Here is a 17,314-nt window from a genome sequence, read left to right as displayed (position 1 = left end):
GGAAGTTTTCTTTAGCTGAACAACAAAAATTGGTCCTGCCTATCAGAAAATCTTTATTTTTCTGTTTGTATGGAAGTCTTTTCCATTTTTCCATGATGAATTAAAAACGGCTGTGCTATGATAAAAATCTTCACAATATTTCCAAAGAGTAACATGGGAACTTTGAGGCTGGCAAAATTAAAAAACAAAACATACTCATATAATAAGCCCCCTATTATCTATTTATTTAAAATTATTTTTAGGCTGCCTGTAAGGGTAGAAAACAACCACTACCACCCAAAAACCTAAACAGTTTTTATTGCAATTGGTTTGCTGTCTTAATTAAAGCAAAAAATAGCACAAAGGAAAGGCATATTTCTGGGGGGGAAATGCTGATACTTCATAGACAGTAAATACTTAAACTTAAGCAACTAAATTTGTGCAAAAAGTAAGTCCTATTTGAGGGAACTCTTTCTTTGAACATGAACATTTATTATCCAGAAGCCTTGGTTTCTTCCTACAGACTTTAGTCTAAATGAGTGTTAACATGGTTAAATGGTTAGAAAATAGGTGTTATTAACACCATATAGGCTCACAATAAGAGCCTCTGAATGAAATGATCAGATATTAATTAGTGACACTCTTAATGCTATCCAGACATGCTATCTTATATTTAAACCAATGATCATGCAACAATTACTTAAAGGTGGAAAAGCTTCAAACTTTTTAAGACTTTGTATCAGAAACATTCCAACTGGAATATTGTACAAACAGATCGTACTACACAGCTATATTTTCATCATTAAAGAGGCAAGCCAAAGGATAAATAATTCTCATATTCACGTAAATCCCTCAAAGATAAACAAATTATTATTATTATTTATTTATTACATTTATATCCCACCTTTTTTCCTCTTTGAGGAACCCAAGGTGGCGTACGTAATCCTCCTCCTCTCCATTTTAGCCTCACAACAACAACCCTGTGAGGTAGGTTGGGCTGAGAGTCTGTGAGTGGCCCAAAGTCACCCAGTGAGCTTCCATGGCCGAGTGGGGACTAGAACCCAGATCTCCTGGCTCCCAGTCCATCACTCTCACCACTATACCACACTGGCCATCATCAAATAATGATGGACCGCAAACCAAGAGGACAGTAGAAGATGACCTGCCATATGCTACATTCCTTGAACTCTGCCTTCCATTGCCTTACAGCTCTAAGGTGCTCAGGAGAAGAGAAGGGCACCCTGAAACAATTCAGCCCCCCAATTCCCCTCCCTCTGCTTTACAACTGATTGGGACTGCTAGAGCTAATAACACTGGTAATCTCTTGGAGCTCCTACACCTTAAGTTGTGCATTTCTCAGATGCTGGATGGGGGTTTCCCCCTTTGAAAGTATAGTTTTTAACTGTTCGGGCAGATCTGAGAGCAAAAACATATTTGCACTCATGAATTGTTTTTGCTGGATTGGGGCAAAGGACTCCAGTGAGAGCTAGCTGCCTTACAGCTACAAAGCTTTATTTCTGATCAGCTTTTAAACAATGAGGGCTAGCAGCTTACCTTTATCCACTAATGAGAGGCCACAGAAATTTAAAATAAAACAATATTAGATAAACTGATTTCTCAAAAACCAAAAGCAAGCTAATAAAATATGCTATAGCTTTTAGTTAATGTGTAAAATAACGATGCACATAAATGATAAATACATTCTCTCGCAGAGCTGGAAACAAAAATAACTAAAAACAAGATCATTCATGCTCATCATGCACACTTGGAAATATCCAGAAATGCAACATTCCCATGTAATCTTTTCAGTACAACTTTCTGTACAGAGTGCAGTTCACTTTCAAACAGTGTAATATTGTGTTTACATCTCCATTATTGCAGCATGCTCATTAAAAAAACACTTTCTTACCAAGCTCTTCAAGCTCTGAGGTCATTGATTTAGACCGCAAGGTCAGTGCAGTTGTTGGAGCCCGTTTTGGAGGTGGTGGGGCTTTGCATTAAACAGAAGGACATACATAATAAGTAAAAGCACTCCAGTATACTGTATGCTTATATATGCATCATTCGAATTCAACCCAAAAATGCATTCCTAATTAAATAAAAATGTGCTTTTCTCAATGTACCAAAAATAATCAGCTAACTGATCTCTAGCAACAATTAGCTGCTGCATACAGTAGTTTCTACACATAAGAAAGGAGCACACCACATTTCCTTAATATATATTTTATTTTAGGAGATTTTTATGCCTTGTGTTCTCAGCTAAACTTATGTCACTGTATCTTAATTGATAAGTCTGTAAGCATATGAGATATGGTATTGTAGAAGCCTGTAAGCCTGTATATTTCTATATCACATGTACAGCCTCATATCAACAACTTATGTGACAGCAAAAAATTAACTGAAAATTATGTGACTAGCAAGTGGATTCGACCAAAAAACATGATGGGACACAAAAATAAACAGAAGAACCACAGACAATGACAGTTTTATAATACTGCTTCCAAGTCTTGCAAAATAAAAAGAAAAAAGAAACTCAAAAGAAAATGATCCAAACTACATTCAGTGATAGTCTGAATTAGACATATATGTCATTGAAGCTTTCAAGACAAGGCTATAATTTTATGTCTGTACCTGCCATATAAAAAGATCACCATTCAGCACCCAGATGTACCTAAGAGATTTTCAGTTATATATTTGCTGTGCTGAGCTCATAGCAGTAAACCATTTCAGAACTTAAAACCAGAGACAAACGCTCAGCATTGTCATGCCAAAAGCCTATCATGCTGATTTCCTGCTACACTGCCAAAATCAGCTTCTTGCAAATAGGCTGTACTATGTTATTGCAATTCACATATATAAAACTGGCAGCCATTTGCAAAGCAACATTTGCATAGCTTAATGAGTCATGCACATTCCAGTCACACAGTCTAACTGCACAACAGTTTTAGGAATCTTAGAAACATAAAATGGACAGCAATTTTGACCAGACATATTTATAGGTGGAGAATAGATACAAACGAGCAGGCACACCATTATCTGGACAATGCAAACAACAAATAAATGCCACTAGCCAAGATGAGAATGTCAAAAATAACACTGTTACTTGGCTCCTGGATTTCCTATCATCACTTTCAAAAATTTGCAAAACACACACACCAACAAAGAATCTTGCGGCACCTTAAAGACTAACACGTTTATTTATTCTGGCATAAGCTTTCAGGGACACTGTCCACTCCAGATGCATGAAGAGTCAACCTCAAATTGGGTGATCTATATACGTATGTGGAGTGGGAGGGGAGATATGAACCATGAAGTCAGAAGGAACTGAAATGCCAAAAAGTACAGGCAATGATATTTACCTTAATGGTTGCCATTCACTGGATGTCATTGGGTGATGACACAATAATTGCAATGGTGAGCCGATGAACATACTGAAATGCAAAACTGAAATCCAGGAAAGTACAGACAGTGATTATTATCTTAACGGTTACCATTCCCAAAACGTTGTTGGGTAATAACACAGACATCACCGCAATGGTGAGTTGATTAACATATGTAGTGTTGCTAAAAAACCTTTATCCCTATTCAAACCATCGGAAATAGAATTGAATTGCTTGATTAATTGTACTTCAGCAATTTCACATTGGCATCTATCTTTGAAATTCCTTTGTTCAAGAATGGCTACTTTAAGGTCATTCACCGAGTATCCTTGGAGGTTGAAATGTGGATGGCATTATTAGGTCTTGTAATAGTGTTACCAGGGTAATGTTGCCATCTGGGTCTGCCACAGGGTCTGGTTTCTCTGTTTGTATCTCCGTTACAAGGTCTTTCCCTCTTTGGCCCTGGGTGGTAGGCCTGTACTTATTTACAGAGAGCTTCCCAACCTAAAAAAGCTTACTCACCATCAGTGACAGACCATCCATAATATCAGGGGTTCACACATCTGCTCATCCTGCAATGTGATATATGTCATCTTTTGCCAGCAATGCCCCATTGTACTCTACATAGGACAAACAGCTCAGTCTCTACGCAAAAGAATAAATGGACGCAAATCTGCCATAAGGAACGGCAATGCTCAGAAACCAGTGGGGGAACATTTCAACCTCCAAGGATACTCTGAATGAGCTTAAAATAGCCATTCTTGAACAAAGGAATTTCAAAGACAGTTACCAATGTGAAATTGGTGAAGTACAATTCATTAAGAAATACAACTCTATTTCTTGTGATTTAAACAGGGACAGGGTCTTTTTTTAAATCATGCTACATATGTTAATCAGTTCACCACTGCAATGATGTCTGTGTTATCATCCAACACCATTTTGTGAATGGCAACTTTTACAGTAATAATCACGTTCTGTATTTTCCCGCATTTCAATTTTGTATTTCAATATGTTGATCAGCTGTCAATGCAATTATTATGTTATCGCCCAACAACTTCTTGTGAATGACACCTGTTAATGTAATTATCACTGTCTGTAGTTTTTTCCATTTCAATTCCCTCTGACAACACTTTCTCTCTCCCCGGCTCTCCCACAGGTGTATAGAGATCTGCCAATATGAGGGTGACACTTCATGCATCTGATGAAGTGGCCAGTATCCACAAAAGGTTATGCCAAAATAGATAAATCCATTAGTTTTAAAGGTGCCACAAAACTACTTGTTGTTTTTACTACTACAGACTCACATGGCTACCCTGCTGGAAACGGTTGCAAAACAAAGCAAGTATCATGAGCCCTGACAGATCAGAGGATTAGAAAAGCCTGAGAAAAGTAGACAAAGTACTGATACTTTGGACAAGATTTTTTCCCTAATGTTGGTAATATATGCTGGAATGCTCTAATTTTAGGACTGTCATGTTGACATATGACTAAGATAGAATGCTGAGTGCACACCGACTAAAGAGACAGCAACTCCAGCTCTACAGCCACTTAAGATTACTCTGCCCCCCACAGTATTTCAGAGTATTCTGTAATTTGATTTCTTGTTATTATACACTTTTGACATCGAACTTTCATCAAATACAAAATTCTCCCTGTTTCAATAGGGTCAAGTTTTGGCTTATTGTGAGAGCTGCTTCTTAATGGACTTCAGATGCATGGAAAACAGAATTGGGTCAGTGGACTGGCAACATAAAATATCAATAATTTAAATATATGGGAAGAAGGGGGATATATGTCTTTTTCACAACAGTGGCAAACCTCTGGAAATTGACTGGGTGAATTCGAGACAGCAAAAGATGCAAGATGCCTGCATGCATCTTAAAACCAATATCTGATATTAAGACATGGGTCTTTAAGAAGCAATGCAGGAAATGGCCTGAGTTACTTATGCCTTTGTCCTCTTTTACAAAGATGCTCAGCACAGTGGCAACTGCTTCCCTGAGGTACAATCCCACATCTCTGGAGAATGCCTGTGAATTCTTCTACCCATGTGGGATGGGATGGCACCCTACAGGAGAAAGGATACTAATCAACAGGGAACGAGTCTCACCCACATAGTTGGAATATTCACACAAACTCTCCAACAGTGTAGGATTGCACTAGAAGGAACCAGCTTCCATGCCACTGCATGCCTCTTTAAACAGGGCCTTTGTGCTCCTGGAATTTAGAAAGTAACCCTTTTGATGCATATTATAATGGAATGACACACAAATTGTGCAGCATGAACTTAAATGATGCTAAATAATTATTCAAAGCATTCTCTTTATGAAGAAGCATGAGAAATGGTTAAAACAATGAAAAGAATGTACCTTTCTTTCTGGCTGTGTCATCTGGATCAAGATTCCTGGTTACTGTGACAACTTTAAGAACTAAGTGATTGCCTCCTTGCCGAATCATGTTCACCACCTGCCTGTGGCCAACCTTTACTACATTTTCATTATTAACCTGAAAGAAAAAAACAAGGGACAGAATTAAATTAAAATATGTGCAGGATAATTTATTTAAAATTGCTATAAAGAGAAAAAGATGCTCTGTAACATAAATGTAGGGATGCTTGAAGAAACTGACCTTTGTGAATTCCAATACAAACAGAGCTAATCCACATCTGGACGAATGTGAGAATCAAAACTTAGTTATCCACTAGCTTGCTAAATTTTCTCATGCAGTTCTCAGCTCAAAAAGTGTACCAAAATACATTTTTAAAAGACTTTTGAGAGAAAAATATGTTTAAAAATACATATTTATATATGTATTTAAATGAAAATTTTGATGCAGATTTTTTTAAAATTACAAATTCTTGTGGAAACTGGATAGAACTTATAGGCGATCATATGCAAAAATAGTGGTATTAACTGGAAATAGGATGATTCCTCCATCCCTAGGTAAAAGGTATGAAATTGGTTCATATTTAAGAAGTTATTAAAAAATCTTCATGAATCAGCAATCACTGATAAATATATTTTAAAAAACCCTGAAACTGAGAGATTTGGTTACCTCATTTTGTGTCTGGTATGTAATACCATCATTTCTGCCATCATACAGTCATATTGATTCAGAATCAAACTATTGACATTATGCCCATTAAGCAGTTACCATTTTTCCCTTACCAAGCCATACATAGGGTAGGCATGAGTTGGGAGAGAGGGAAGGAGGATTATTCAAAGTCTCATACAACTATTTATTTCATTTTCAGCTTTTGTAGAGATGTATGGCATTAATTCTCCAGCAAAGGAGAGCATTACCTTGTTGTGGTGCTGGAGCTTGAACACCTCAGTGACACCATGAGCTAAACTGTGAAGGGACACCCAAGATGGGAAGAGAGGTCAGACTAAATACGATCCCTGGGGAAGGTAACAGCAACCCACCCCAGTATTCTTGCTGTGAAAACTTAATGGATCAGTACAACCAGAGATATGTCGGTATACCATCGGAAGATGGGACTCCCAGGTTGGAAGATGGTCAAAATGCTACTGGGGAGGAACAGAGGATAAGTTCAACTAGCCCCACATGTGATGACGCAGCTAGCTCAAAGCCGAAAGGATGGCTAGCGGCCAACGGTGCTGGTGGTAAACGACGAATCCGATGTTCTAAAGAACAACACACCATAGGAACCTGGAATGTAAGATCTACGAGCCAGGGCAAATTGGATGTGGTTATTGGGGAGATGTCAAGATTAAATATAGACATTTTGGGTGTCAGTGAACTGAAATGGACTGGAATGGGCCACTTCACATCAGATGACCACCAGATCTACTACTGTGGACAAGAGGACAACAGAAGAAATGGAGTAGACTTCATAATTAATAATACAGTGGCTAAAGCAGTGCTTGGATTCAATCCAAAAAACAACAGAATGATCTCAATTCGAATTCAGGGTAAGCCATTCAACATCACAGTGATCCAAATATACGTCCCAACCACAGATGCTGAAGAAGCAGAAGTAGATCAGTTCTATGAGGATCTGCAGCACCTACTTGATAATACGCCAAAAAGAGATGTTATTTTCATTACAGGAGACTGGAATGCTAAGGTGGGTAGTCAAACGACACCTAGAATTACAGGCAAGCATTTTCTGGGAGAACAAAATGAAGCGGGACATAGGCTGATAGAATTTTGCCAAGACAACTCACTGTGCATAACAAACACTCTCTTCCAACAACCTAAAAGACGACTATATACATGGACTTCACCAGATGGTCGACACTGAAATCAGATTGACTACATCCTTTGTAGCCAAAGGTGGCGGACATCTATACAGCTGGTAAAAACAAGACCTGGAGGTGACTGTAGTTCAGATCACAAACTTCTTATTGCACAATTTAGAATCAGACTACAGAGAAAAGGGAAGACCCACAGATCACTTAGATATGAGCTCACTAATATTCCTCATGAATATGCAGTGGAGGTGAAGAATAGATTTAAGGGACTAGATTTAGTGGATAGGGTCCTGGAAGAGCTATGGACAGAAGTCCGCAACATTGTTCAGCAGGCAGCAACAAAAAACGTCCCAAAGAAAAAGAAAACCAATAAGGCAAGATACTGGCTGTATGCTGAGATGCTGGAAGTAGCTCAAGAAAGAAGGAAAGCAAAAGGCAACAGTGATAGGGGGAGATATGCCCAATTAAATGCAAAATTCCAGAGGTTAGCCAGAAGAGATAAGGAATTATTTTTAAACAAACAATGCGCGCAAGTGGAAGAAGATAATAGAATAGGAAGGCCAAGAGGCCTCTTCCAGAAAATTAGAAACCTCGGAGGTAAATTCCAGACAAAAATGGGTATGATCAAAAACAAAGATGGCAAGGACCTAACAGAAGCAGAAGAGATCAAGAAAAGGTGGCAAGAATATACGGAAGATCTGTATAGGAAGGATAATAATATCGGGAATAGATTTGACGGTGTGGTCAGTGAGTTAGAGCCAGACATCCTGAAGAGTGAGGTTCAATGGGCCTTAAGAAGCATTGCCAATAACAAGGCAGCAGGAGACAATGGTATCCCAGCTGAACTGTTTAAAATCTTGCAAGATGACGCTGTGAAGGTGATGCGTGCCATATACCAGCAAATTTGGAAAACACAAGAATGGCCACCAGATTGGAAAAAATCAACTTATATCCCCATACCAAAAAAGGGAAACACTAAAGAATGTTCAGACTATCGAACAGTGGCACTTATTTCACATGCCAGTAAGGTAATGCTCAAGATCTTGCAAGGTACTCCAGCAATTCATGGAACGAGAATTGCCAGATACAAGCTGGGTTTAGAAAAGGCAGAGGAACTAGAGACCAAATTGCCAATATCTGCTGGATCACGGAGAAAACCAGGGAGTTTCAGAAAAACATCTGTTTCTGTTTTATTGACTATTCTAAAGCCTTTGACTGTGTGGATCATCACAAACTGTGGCAAGTTCTTGGTGGTATGGGGATACCAAGTCATCTTGTCTGCCTCCTGAGGAATCTGTATAATGACCAAGTAGCAACAGTAAGAACAGACCACGGAACAATGGACTGGTTTAAGACTGGGAAAGGAGTGCGGCAGGGTTGTATACTCTCACCCTACCTATTCAACCTGTATGTAGAACACATCATGCGAACATGCTGGGCTTGATGAAGCCAAGGCTGGAGCTAAAATCGCTGGAAGAAACATTAACCTTCTCAGATATGCAGATGATACCACTTTGATGGCTGAAAGCGAGGAGGAGCTGAGGAACCTTATGACGAAGGTGAAAGAAAAAAGTGCAAAAGCTGGGTTGCAGTTAAACCTCAAAAAAACCAAGATTATGGCAACCAGCTTGATTGATAACTGGCAAATAGAGGGAGAAAACATGGAGGCAGTGATAGACTTCGTATTTCTAGGCGCAAAGATTACTGCAGACGCTGACTGCAGCCAGGAAATCAGAAGATGTTTACTTCTTGGGAGGAGAGCAATGACAAATCTTGATAAAATAGTGAAGAGCAGAGACATCACACTGACAACAAAGGTCTGCATAGTTAAAGCAATGGTATTCCCCGTAGTAATCTATGGCTGCGAGAGCTGGACCATAAGGAAGGCTGAGTGAAGGAAGATAGATGCTTTTGAACTGTGGTGTTGGAGGAAAATTCTGAGAGTGCCTTGGACTGCAAGAAGATCAAACCAGTCCATACTCCAGGAAATAAAGCCAGACTGCTCACTTGAGGGAGTGATATTAAAGGCAAAACTGAAGTACTTTGGGAGATAATGAGAAGAGAGGATACCCTGGAGAAGATGCTGATGCTAGGGAAAGTGGAAGGCAAAAGGAAGAGGGGCCAACCAAGGGCAAGATGGATGGATGATATTCTGGAGGTGATGGACTCGACCTTGGGGGAGCTGGGGGTGGCGACGGCCAACAGGAAGCTCTGGCGTGGGCTGGTCCATGAAGTCACGAAGAGTTGGAAGCGACTGAACGAATTAACAACAACAATTAGTCCTGGAATGTTAACGTCTGTATCCTTTGCTGTATAAATATATTTATGTACCTTTTGTTCTCTTGGAAAGAATCCACCGTAATGGAAATGAGGAAGTACAGGCCAAAAGATTCAGATAGAAGAGGCTCTCTGCTTCAGACAGTTGCCCTCCATGCATTCAGCGTGACAAGAGTGACGGAGCCAGATGGGGCTGGAGCACTCCCCTTCCTTGTGTGTTTGAGCCATACACTTTATTAAACACCCAAATAGGGCACTGGTTTTCCTTTTTTACCCTATCCAGCAGTCAGCCAGAGTTCTGTGCTCACTGAACACTGGGCTGGTTTTGGGTCCCCTTAATTAATTTTGTTCTAAAGGTTATTTTACGTACTTTTGCAAATATTGGGGTTCCTCCAAGCCTGCTGATGCCTCCCTCTTGTGCTTGGATGCTGCTGTTTTGGCTACATAAGGACTAGCATTTGTAAAACCGAGTTTGCTATTAGTATATATGATGGTATAGGATATAGCAATTTGATCCCACCTGCTGCCTCCTCGTCTATTGACTTCCCAATACAGTGGTGAGGGACGACTTCCTCTTGCAGGAAGCATGTTGATTGTTTTCAACATGGTATGTTTAAAGGGGCTAACTACATGTTACTGACAAACATCTGTAAGCGGTGCAACACTGTTTTTATTTTTAAAAGGTAGCTTTGAGAGAAGGAATTAGAGAAAAGCAGTAGTGTGTGTGTGAGTGAGAGAGAGAGAGAGCGAGAGAGAGAGCTTCCACTATACAGTGCTTCTCTTCTCCAGCTGTACAAGCTGCATTTGGAACTCCATGAGGGAGAGAGAGATGAGCTGCAGAGCTGGTGAACTGAAGTGGAGAAAAAGTTGGGTAGACAAAGGGTTATGAACACACATATGCCACTTCTCTATTCCAGATTTCCCCTCCCAAAGCTGCTTTTCTTTAAAAACAAAAACCATGTCAAGGCTCAGACCCGGTTCGCACAATTGCAGGGGGGTTAATAAGCCACAGTACGCATGCCAGTCGCATGCTGGGGGGATTAGCATAATTATCCTTGGCTGCACGTCTTGTCATGCCATGTGAACCCAGCCAGGGTGGGTTGTTGCCATGGGTAACAAGCCATCCAGAACCCTACAACAGCCCAAGGGTTCTGTGTGGCTTGTTACCTGGTCAAGTTCGCACAACATGACAAAATGTGCTGCTGAGCGTACTTATGCTAATCTCCCTGGGTATGTGCATGGGTTTTTTCGGGGGGGAAATAAGCTTATTTCCCCAGCTGAAATTATGTGAACTGGGTCTCTGTTTCACATGTGAGGTGTAGTTAGCTTCTAGGAATTCTATGTTTAATAATGCTTTCTACCAATTTACATAGGGCTGAAGTTAAGACTGATGACTTTTATTTCGGAAACTGATATTAACTTAGCAACCTTCCTGTTATCAGATATGAAAGCTAACTTTTGAATTAATTATTTTATTGAAATGTTAATAATAGTCAAATGAACCAACCAAAGGAAAAAAAATCCTGTTCTTTCCACCAGTGGAAAATATAAACAATAATAAGGTTTTATACTGGAAAAACAGATACTTTTCTAACCAGTGCACAGAAAGAAATATGAGTGAAATATTAATATTGGCAGGTTTTAATGCAAGAATGATTCAGTGATATAATTTCAATGGTAATTCTGCCAATGAAATTGGCTTCAGTTCTGCCTAGCAATTTTAATGTGATGTTATTACTGTAAGGCTCCTCCACATATAAGTGATTTTGTGATATTTATTTTTTGCTGCTATTCCAAAGTCCTGGAAACCACAGATGACTACTGCAGCATTCCACACTTTTTCTTACATATGAAATGAAAGATAATTATCATAGCTAGTAGGATATTTTAAAACATATACTGTACTTTTGTTAAAAAGAACAGAAGAGCCACAATAGATCAGACCAAAGGTTTATCTAGTTCAGCATTCTGATTGCACAGTGCCTATGTCTACATGATCACAATTATAGCACCTTCCTGCTTGCGTTCCCTAGCAACTGGTATTCAGCGGCATACTGCCTCTGATACTGAAGCTAATATATATTCATCATGACTACTGGTCATTGATAGCCTTATCCTCCACGAATCTGTCTAATATCTTTTTAAAGGCCTCCAAATTTGTAGCCATCACTACATTCTGTGGTGGTGAATTCTATAGTTTAACTATGCACCGTGTGAGGTACTTCCTTTTATCTGTCCTGGATCTTCCAATATTCAGTTTAATTGGATAATCTGGGTTCCAGTGAGGGTTGGGAGAGATGATATATGAGTGATGGAGAAAATTTCTCCCTATCTACTTTCACCACACCATGTATAAATTTTATGCACCTTTATCATGTCCATCCTGCGATCTGGGTATGCAGCCCCAAGCTAGGCTGGAGTCTGGAAGCCCCACCTCAAGATCCTTTATGGGGTGGGTTTTTGGGGGGAACACGGTGCTCCAACCCTTACTTACTCCTTGAAATGGATCTGGCCCTATGCCTCCAAGTGCCTACAAGGAACAAGTTGTGACACAGATAGCAGAAAAAGGTAAACAATAACAGAACAATATTGCTATGAACACACAGCCCAATCATGCAAGCAGGTAAAATACCTCTCAGCCCTGTCAGCTGGTGGCTAACTTCTGACCACAGCAATGAGAGAGCATGTAAATAGGGAGAAAGGTTGGGAATTTGGTGCCTGCAATGGCCGGAGTCATGTGAAGCCTGTTATTTAAGCCCCATGAACAGACCAGCAAGAGAACTCTTGCTACAAGATCTTCCCCCCAGGCCCCATCCCCCAGAAACCAACTGGCACTTCTGATTGGTCCCCAGGAGTGCCCCCAGCCTGTAATGCAGCTCTAATCAGATTGGCTGCAGCAGCCGTTGGGCCAAGCTAGCCAGAGGTCTATAAGGAGACAGGCTTGAGAGGGAGCCAGCTCTCTGAGTGCGAGGATCCCAGTGATGAAGTGTCTCAGCCCAAGTGATGAAATGTCTTAGCCCCAATGACAAAGCATCAGCAAACAAGTGAGTTAAGCATCCATGCGAGTGTAGCAACAGGGTGAGGAGGCTAGGGCAGTTGACTCTTCCCTTCCTTCTCATAGTAAGTAACTGTAAATAAATAACTACAAATGAATTCCCCACCTTCTCCTAGTAACAATTTAGTTTTCCAGGTAAACAAACCAAATAATAGCAATACAAAACCAGTTATGAAGATAGAAAGCCAGCAGGGGTGTGGGTGCTATCCAATGTACTGCACTGAGTGCCACATGTATGACTATCTGCCTGCTGGACAGAAATGATGGGTGTGTGTTCAGTGTAATGAGCTCCTAGCTCTAAGGGAACACGTTTGTTTCCTTGAAGCCAAGGTTGCTGACCTGAGAAGTTAAGAGAGGCAAAATAGTCCATAATGTCGAAGTGGGCAAAAATCTATATATTTTACAAAATGATTTACAAATAAAAAACTAAAAAGTCTGGATTGCATAAGTATTCACTCCCTTTGCTGTGACACCCCTAAATAAGGGGTGCAACCAACTGCCTTCAGAAGTCACATAATTAGTTGAATGGAGTCCACCTGTGTGTAATTCAAGTATCACATGATCTCAGCTTAAATACATTTGTTTCTGGAAGGCCCGAGAGTCTGTTAGAGAGCATATCTAAACAAGCAGCATCATGAAGACAACGGAGCTATCAAAACAACTCTAAAGTTCTGGAGAAGCACCAATCAGGGTTGGGTTATAAAAAAAAATCCCAAACTATGAACATCCCCCGGAGCACCATCAAATCCATTATTACAAAATAGAAATAATGTGGCACAGCCACGACTCTGCCTACAGAAAGCCATCCACCAAAACTCAGTGATTGGGTAAGGAGGGCATTAGTCAGAGAAGCAACCAAGAGGCCAATGGTAACTCTGAAGCAGCTGGAGAGATCCACAGCTGAGATGGGAGAAACTGTCCATGGGACGACTATCATCTGGATGCTCCACGAAGCTGGGCTTTATGGAAGAGTGGAGAGAAGACACTGCTGAAAAAAAGCCATATCAGGTCCCATTTGGATTTTGTCAAAAGGCATGTGGGAGACATGGCAAACATACGGAAAAGTTTCTCCAGTCTGATGAGACCAAAATTGAACTTTTTGGCAAAAAATTTACTGCAAAATGCTATGTGTGGTGCAAAGCCAACAGTGTTCATTGCCCTGAGAACACCATCCCCATGGTGAAGTATGGTGGTGGCAGCATCATGTTGTGGGGATGCTTTTCATCGGCAGGGACTGGGAAACTGGTCAGGATTGAGGGCAAGATAGATGGAGCTAAGTACAGGGCAATTCTAGAGGAAAACCTGTTTCAGTCTATAAGGGTCCTAGGACTGGGGCAGAGGTTCACCTTCCAGCAAGACAATGACCTTAAACACACAGCCAAAGTTACAATGGAGTGATTTAAAAACAAGAACCTGAATGCCTTAGAATGGCCCAGTCAAAGCCCAGACATCAATCCGATTGAGAATCTGTGGCAAGACTCAAAAATCTTCACCAACGGTCCCCATCCAACCTGACAGAGCTTGAGCAATTTCGCCAAGAAGAATAGGTAAAAATTGCAGGATCCAGATGCACAAGGCTGGTAGAGACTTACCCCCAAAGACCCACAGCTGTAATTGCTGCCAAAGGTGCTTCTGCCAAGTATTGACTCAGGGGGGTGAATACTTATGCAACCAACAAATGCCAGTTTGTTTTTGTTTAATTAACTTCTGTTCCACAATAAAAATATTTTGCACGTTCAAAGTATTAAATATATTGTCTAAATCAAATGGTACAAATGCCAATTAAATCCATTTTAATTCCAGGTTGTAACACAACAAAATGTGGAAAAATCAAAGGGGGGTGAATACTTATGCAAGGCACAGTAAGTGCCATCGCAAAAGATGCACACTCCAGAGACATCTCGGGCGGGACAGTATGTATAGGTGTTTCTGTGCAAATGCTCGAAGCCTCTGAGCCAAAATGGGAGTGTTGGAGTGCCTGGTTATAAAGGAGAACCTAGACAAAGTGGCCATTATGGAACCTAGTGGAATGGAGAGAACCAGTGGGATATGGTCACCTCTGGATAGAAATGTTACAGGAAAGACAGGGGGAGATGCTGCACTGTACATCAAAGAAGGCATAGTAGAGCAGACTAGAAAACCAAACAGGGGCAGATTCCTCCACAGAAGCACTGCAGGTGACAATACCAGGCTCCAAAACTAATTTAGCACTGGGAACATGCTATTGTCCCCCAGACCAGAATATTCAGGGTGATCTTGAGATGGAAAACGAAATCAAGGAGGCCTCCAAATAAGGAAGTGTTTTAATAATGGGTGACTTCAATTACCCCCACATTGGCTGGATAAATGCATGTTCCAGTCATAACAAAGAGGTTAAATTTCTCAATGCCCTAAATGACTGTGCTTTAGAACAGTTCATCATGGAACCAACCAAAGGGGAGGGGTGCCTGGATTTTAAAAAGTGATTTTGCACAGGACCTAGTATGAGATGCAAGTGTTGTTGAACCAAATGCAAACAGTGACCACAGTGCTATCAGATTTAATATATATTTAAGTGGAAAATTGCCACGGAAATAGACAGGTTACTTACTACCTGTAACAGTAGTTCTTCAAGTGGATTCTGTGCATTCACACATATGGGCTCTACACCTGCGTGGAGCCTTGATTCGGTTTTATAGCTGAGGAGTTTGGCAGGAACCCTTCCCCAACCACCTCAATGCACATGTCACTAGCAGGTTCCCACTTATTCTCTCATTTTCTTGAGACCGATATTGTAGCCTCAGAACTGAGAAGAAATACCTTCGGTACCCAACATCAAACTCGAGTATGACACCAAAGACGGGAAAGTGGGTGGTTTGTGTGAATGCACAGATGTCAACTTGAAGAACTACAGTTACAAGTAGAAACCTGTCTTTCTTCTTCATGGTCTCTGTGCATCGCACATATGGGCGAGTAGCAAGCTAACTAACAAGGTGGCAGGTCAGTGTCCTATTACAAAACAGAGGAAAGGACAACATGATTAAAAGTACAGTCAGCACTAGCCTGAACATCCAGTCTGTAATGTCTAACAAAGGTAGACAGTGTTGACCAGGTCACAGCATGGCACAGTTCAGAGATGGCAACCACTCTGTTGAATGCGAGGGATGTCCCTACCACACAAGTAGAGTGAGCTTGGACTGGGGCAAACAGTTTGGGTCCAGCCAGCTCATAAGATAGCTTGATGGTCTTGGCGCTGATCCAAGGGAGGCTGGCCCTTGGGTTTGCCACCATAGCAGACAAAGAGGTGAGCCGAAAGTCTGAACTGCTCAGTCCTCAACTTGTGGAAAGCCAAAATGCAGTGCACATCGAACGTATGCAATGTTGACTCCAGAGATGTAGACAGGGAGGCAAAGAAAGCAAGCAGAATAATGACCTGATTCAAATGAAAGTCCGACACAACTTTAGGGAAGAAAGAGGGGTCATGTTTGACAACCACCTTGTCTCAGTGAAAAGTGAAGTGAGGCTGGGCTACTCTGAGTGCCAGAGTTCACTGACACAAAGTGCAGAAAGAATGGCCACCAAAAATGCCAACTTTCAAGAAAGGAGGAACAAGCCTGTGGTCACCAGTGGCTCGATGGGCTTGGACAAAAGTGCATTTAACACTACCAACATGCTCCAGCTCGGTATCGTGGAACAAACAGGTGGTGCTAGATTCCTGATGCCCTTTAAAAATCTTTTCACTGTTGGATGTGAGAAAACTGAAAACCCCTCAACAGGAGGCTGAAAAGCAGAGACAGCAGACAGATATGCTCTTAAAGATGATAGTTTGTGTTCTTTATCAAATAGGGATGAGATAAACTGAAGGATCTGATTCAAGGAGCATTGGAGTGGGTGAAAACACTGTGCGTGAGCGAAGGAGGAGAAAGCGTCCATTTCCTTGTATAAGAGTGCTGTGTGGAAGGCTTACGAGCAGGAACAAGGATTCTCTGTATAGACTATGGGGTCGGTTCAGTTTCTGTCACCCAGTCTTCTGTGACATCAAGTGAAGGGTCCCTAAGTCTGCGTGTTGTACTCTCCCATTCTCCCTGGTGAGGAGGGACAAGTGCAACAGGAGACAATGGAATTGACCTTGTGCCATTCTGTGCAGCAGAGTGAACTGAGGCTGACGAGGCCTCCTCAGGGTTATGAGTATGCACTCGGTACAGTCTGTCCCAAACTTTGCCAGGTCCTTTGTAATCAGTGGGAATGGAGGGAAAAGGTTGTCCAACACTCCCGTCCATGTGAGAATGAAACGTCTCCCAATGAACCCATACTGTAACCTGCCCAGCTGCAAAAGGCTTGACAAACAACATTGTGCTTTGTGGCAAAGAAATCCACCTCCAGTATGCCCCAGTGCTGAAGAGGTGTCCTCAGGATCAATCTGTCCC

At 41.2% G+C, this 17,314-nt stretch overlaps 1 protein-coding gene across 1 annotated transcript in view; it reads right to left on the bottom strand.

Annotated features, from left to right (window-relative positions):
* SHANK2 (SH3 and multiple ankyrin repeat domains 2) overlaps positions 1-17,314 on the bottom strand; it is a 556,941-nt gene that overhangs the window by 54,472 nt on the left and 485,155 nt on the right. Inside the window, exons 17-18 of the mRNA XM_084851942.1 lie at positions 5,729-5,864; positions 1,889-1,969 (exon numbers count right to left, since the gene is read on the bottom strand). Of these exons, the coding sequence (XP_084708068.1) occupies positions 1,889-1,969; positions 5,729-5,864 (217 nt within the window). The remainder of the gene's footprint in view (positions 1-1,888; positions 1,970-5,728; positions 5,865-17,314) is intronic.

This window comes from Heloderma suspectum, chromosome 1 (genome assembly GCF_057233095.1).
Source record: "Heloderma suspectum isolate Gila_16-S chromosome 1, 16-S_ref, whole genome shotgun sequence".
Lineage (NCBI taxonomy): Eukaryota > Metazoa > Chordata > Lepidosauria > Squamata > Helodermatidae > Heloderma > Heloderma suspectum.
The sequence above is the reverse complement of the archived record's forward strand: the minus strand, read 5'-3'. Positions and strand labels throughout refer to the sequence as shown.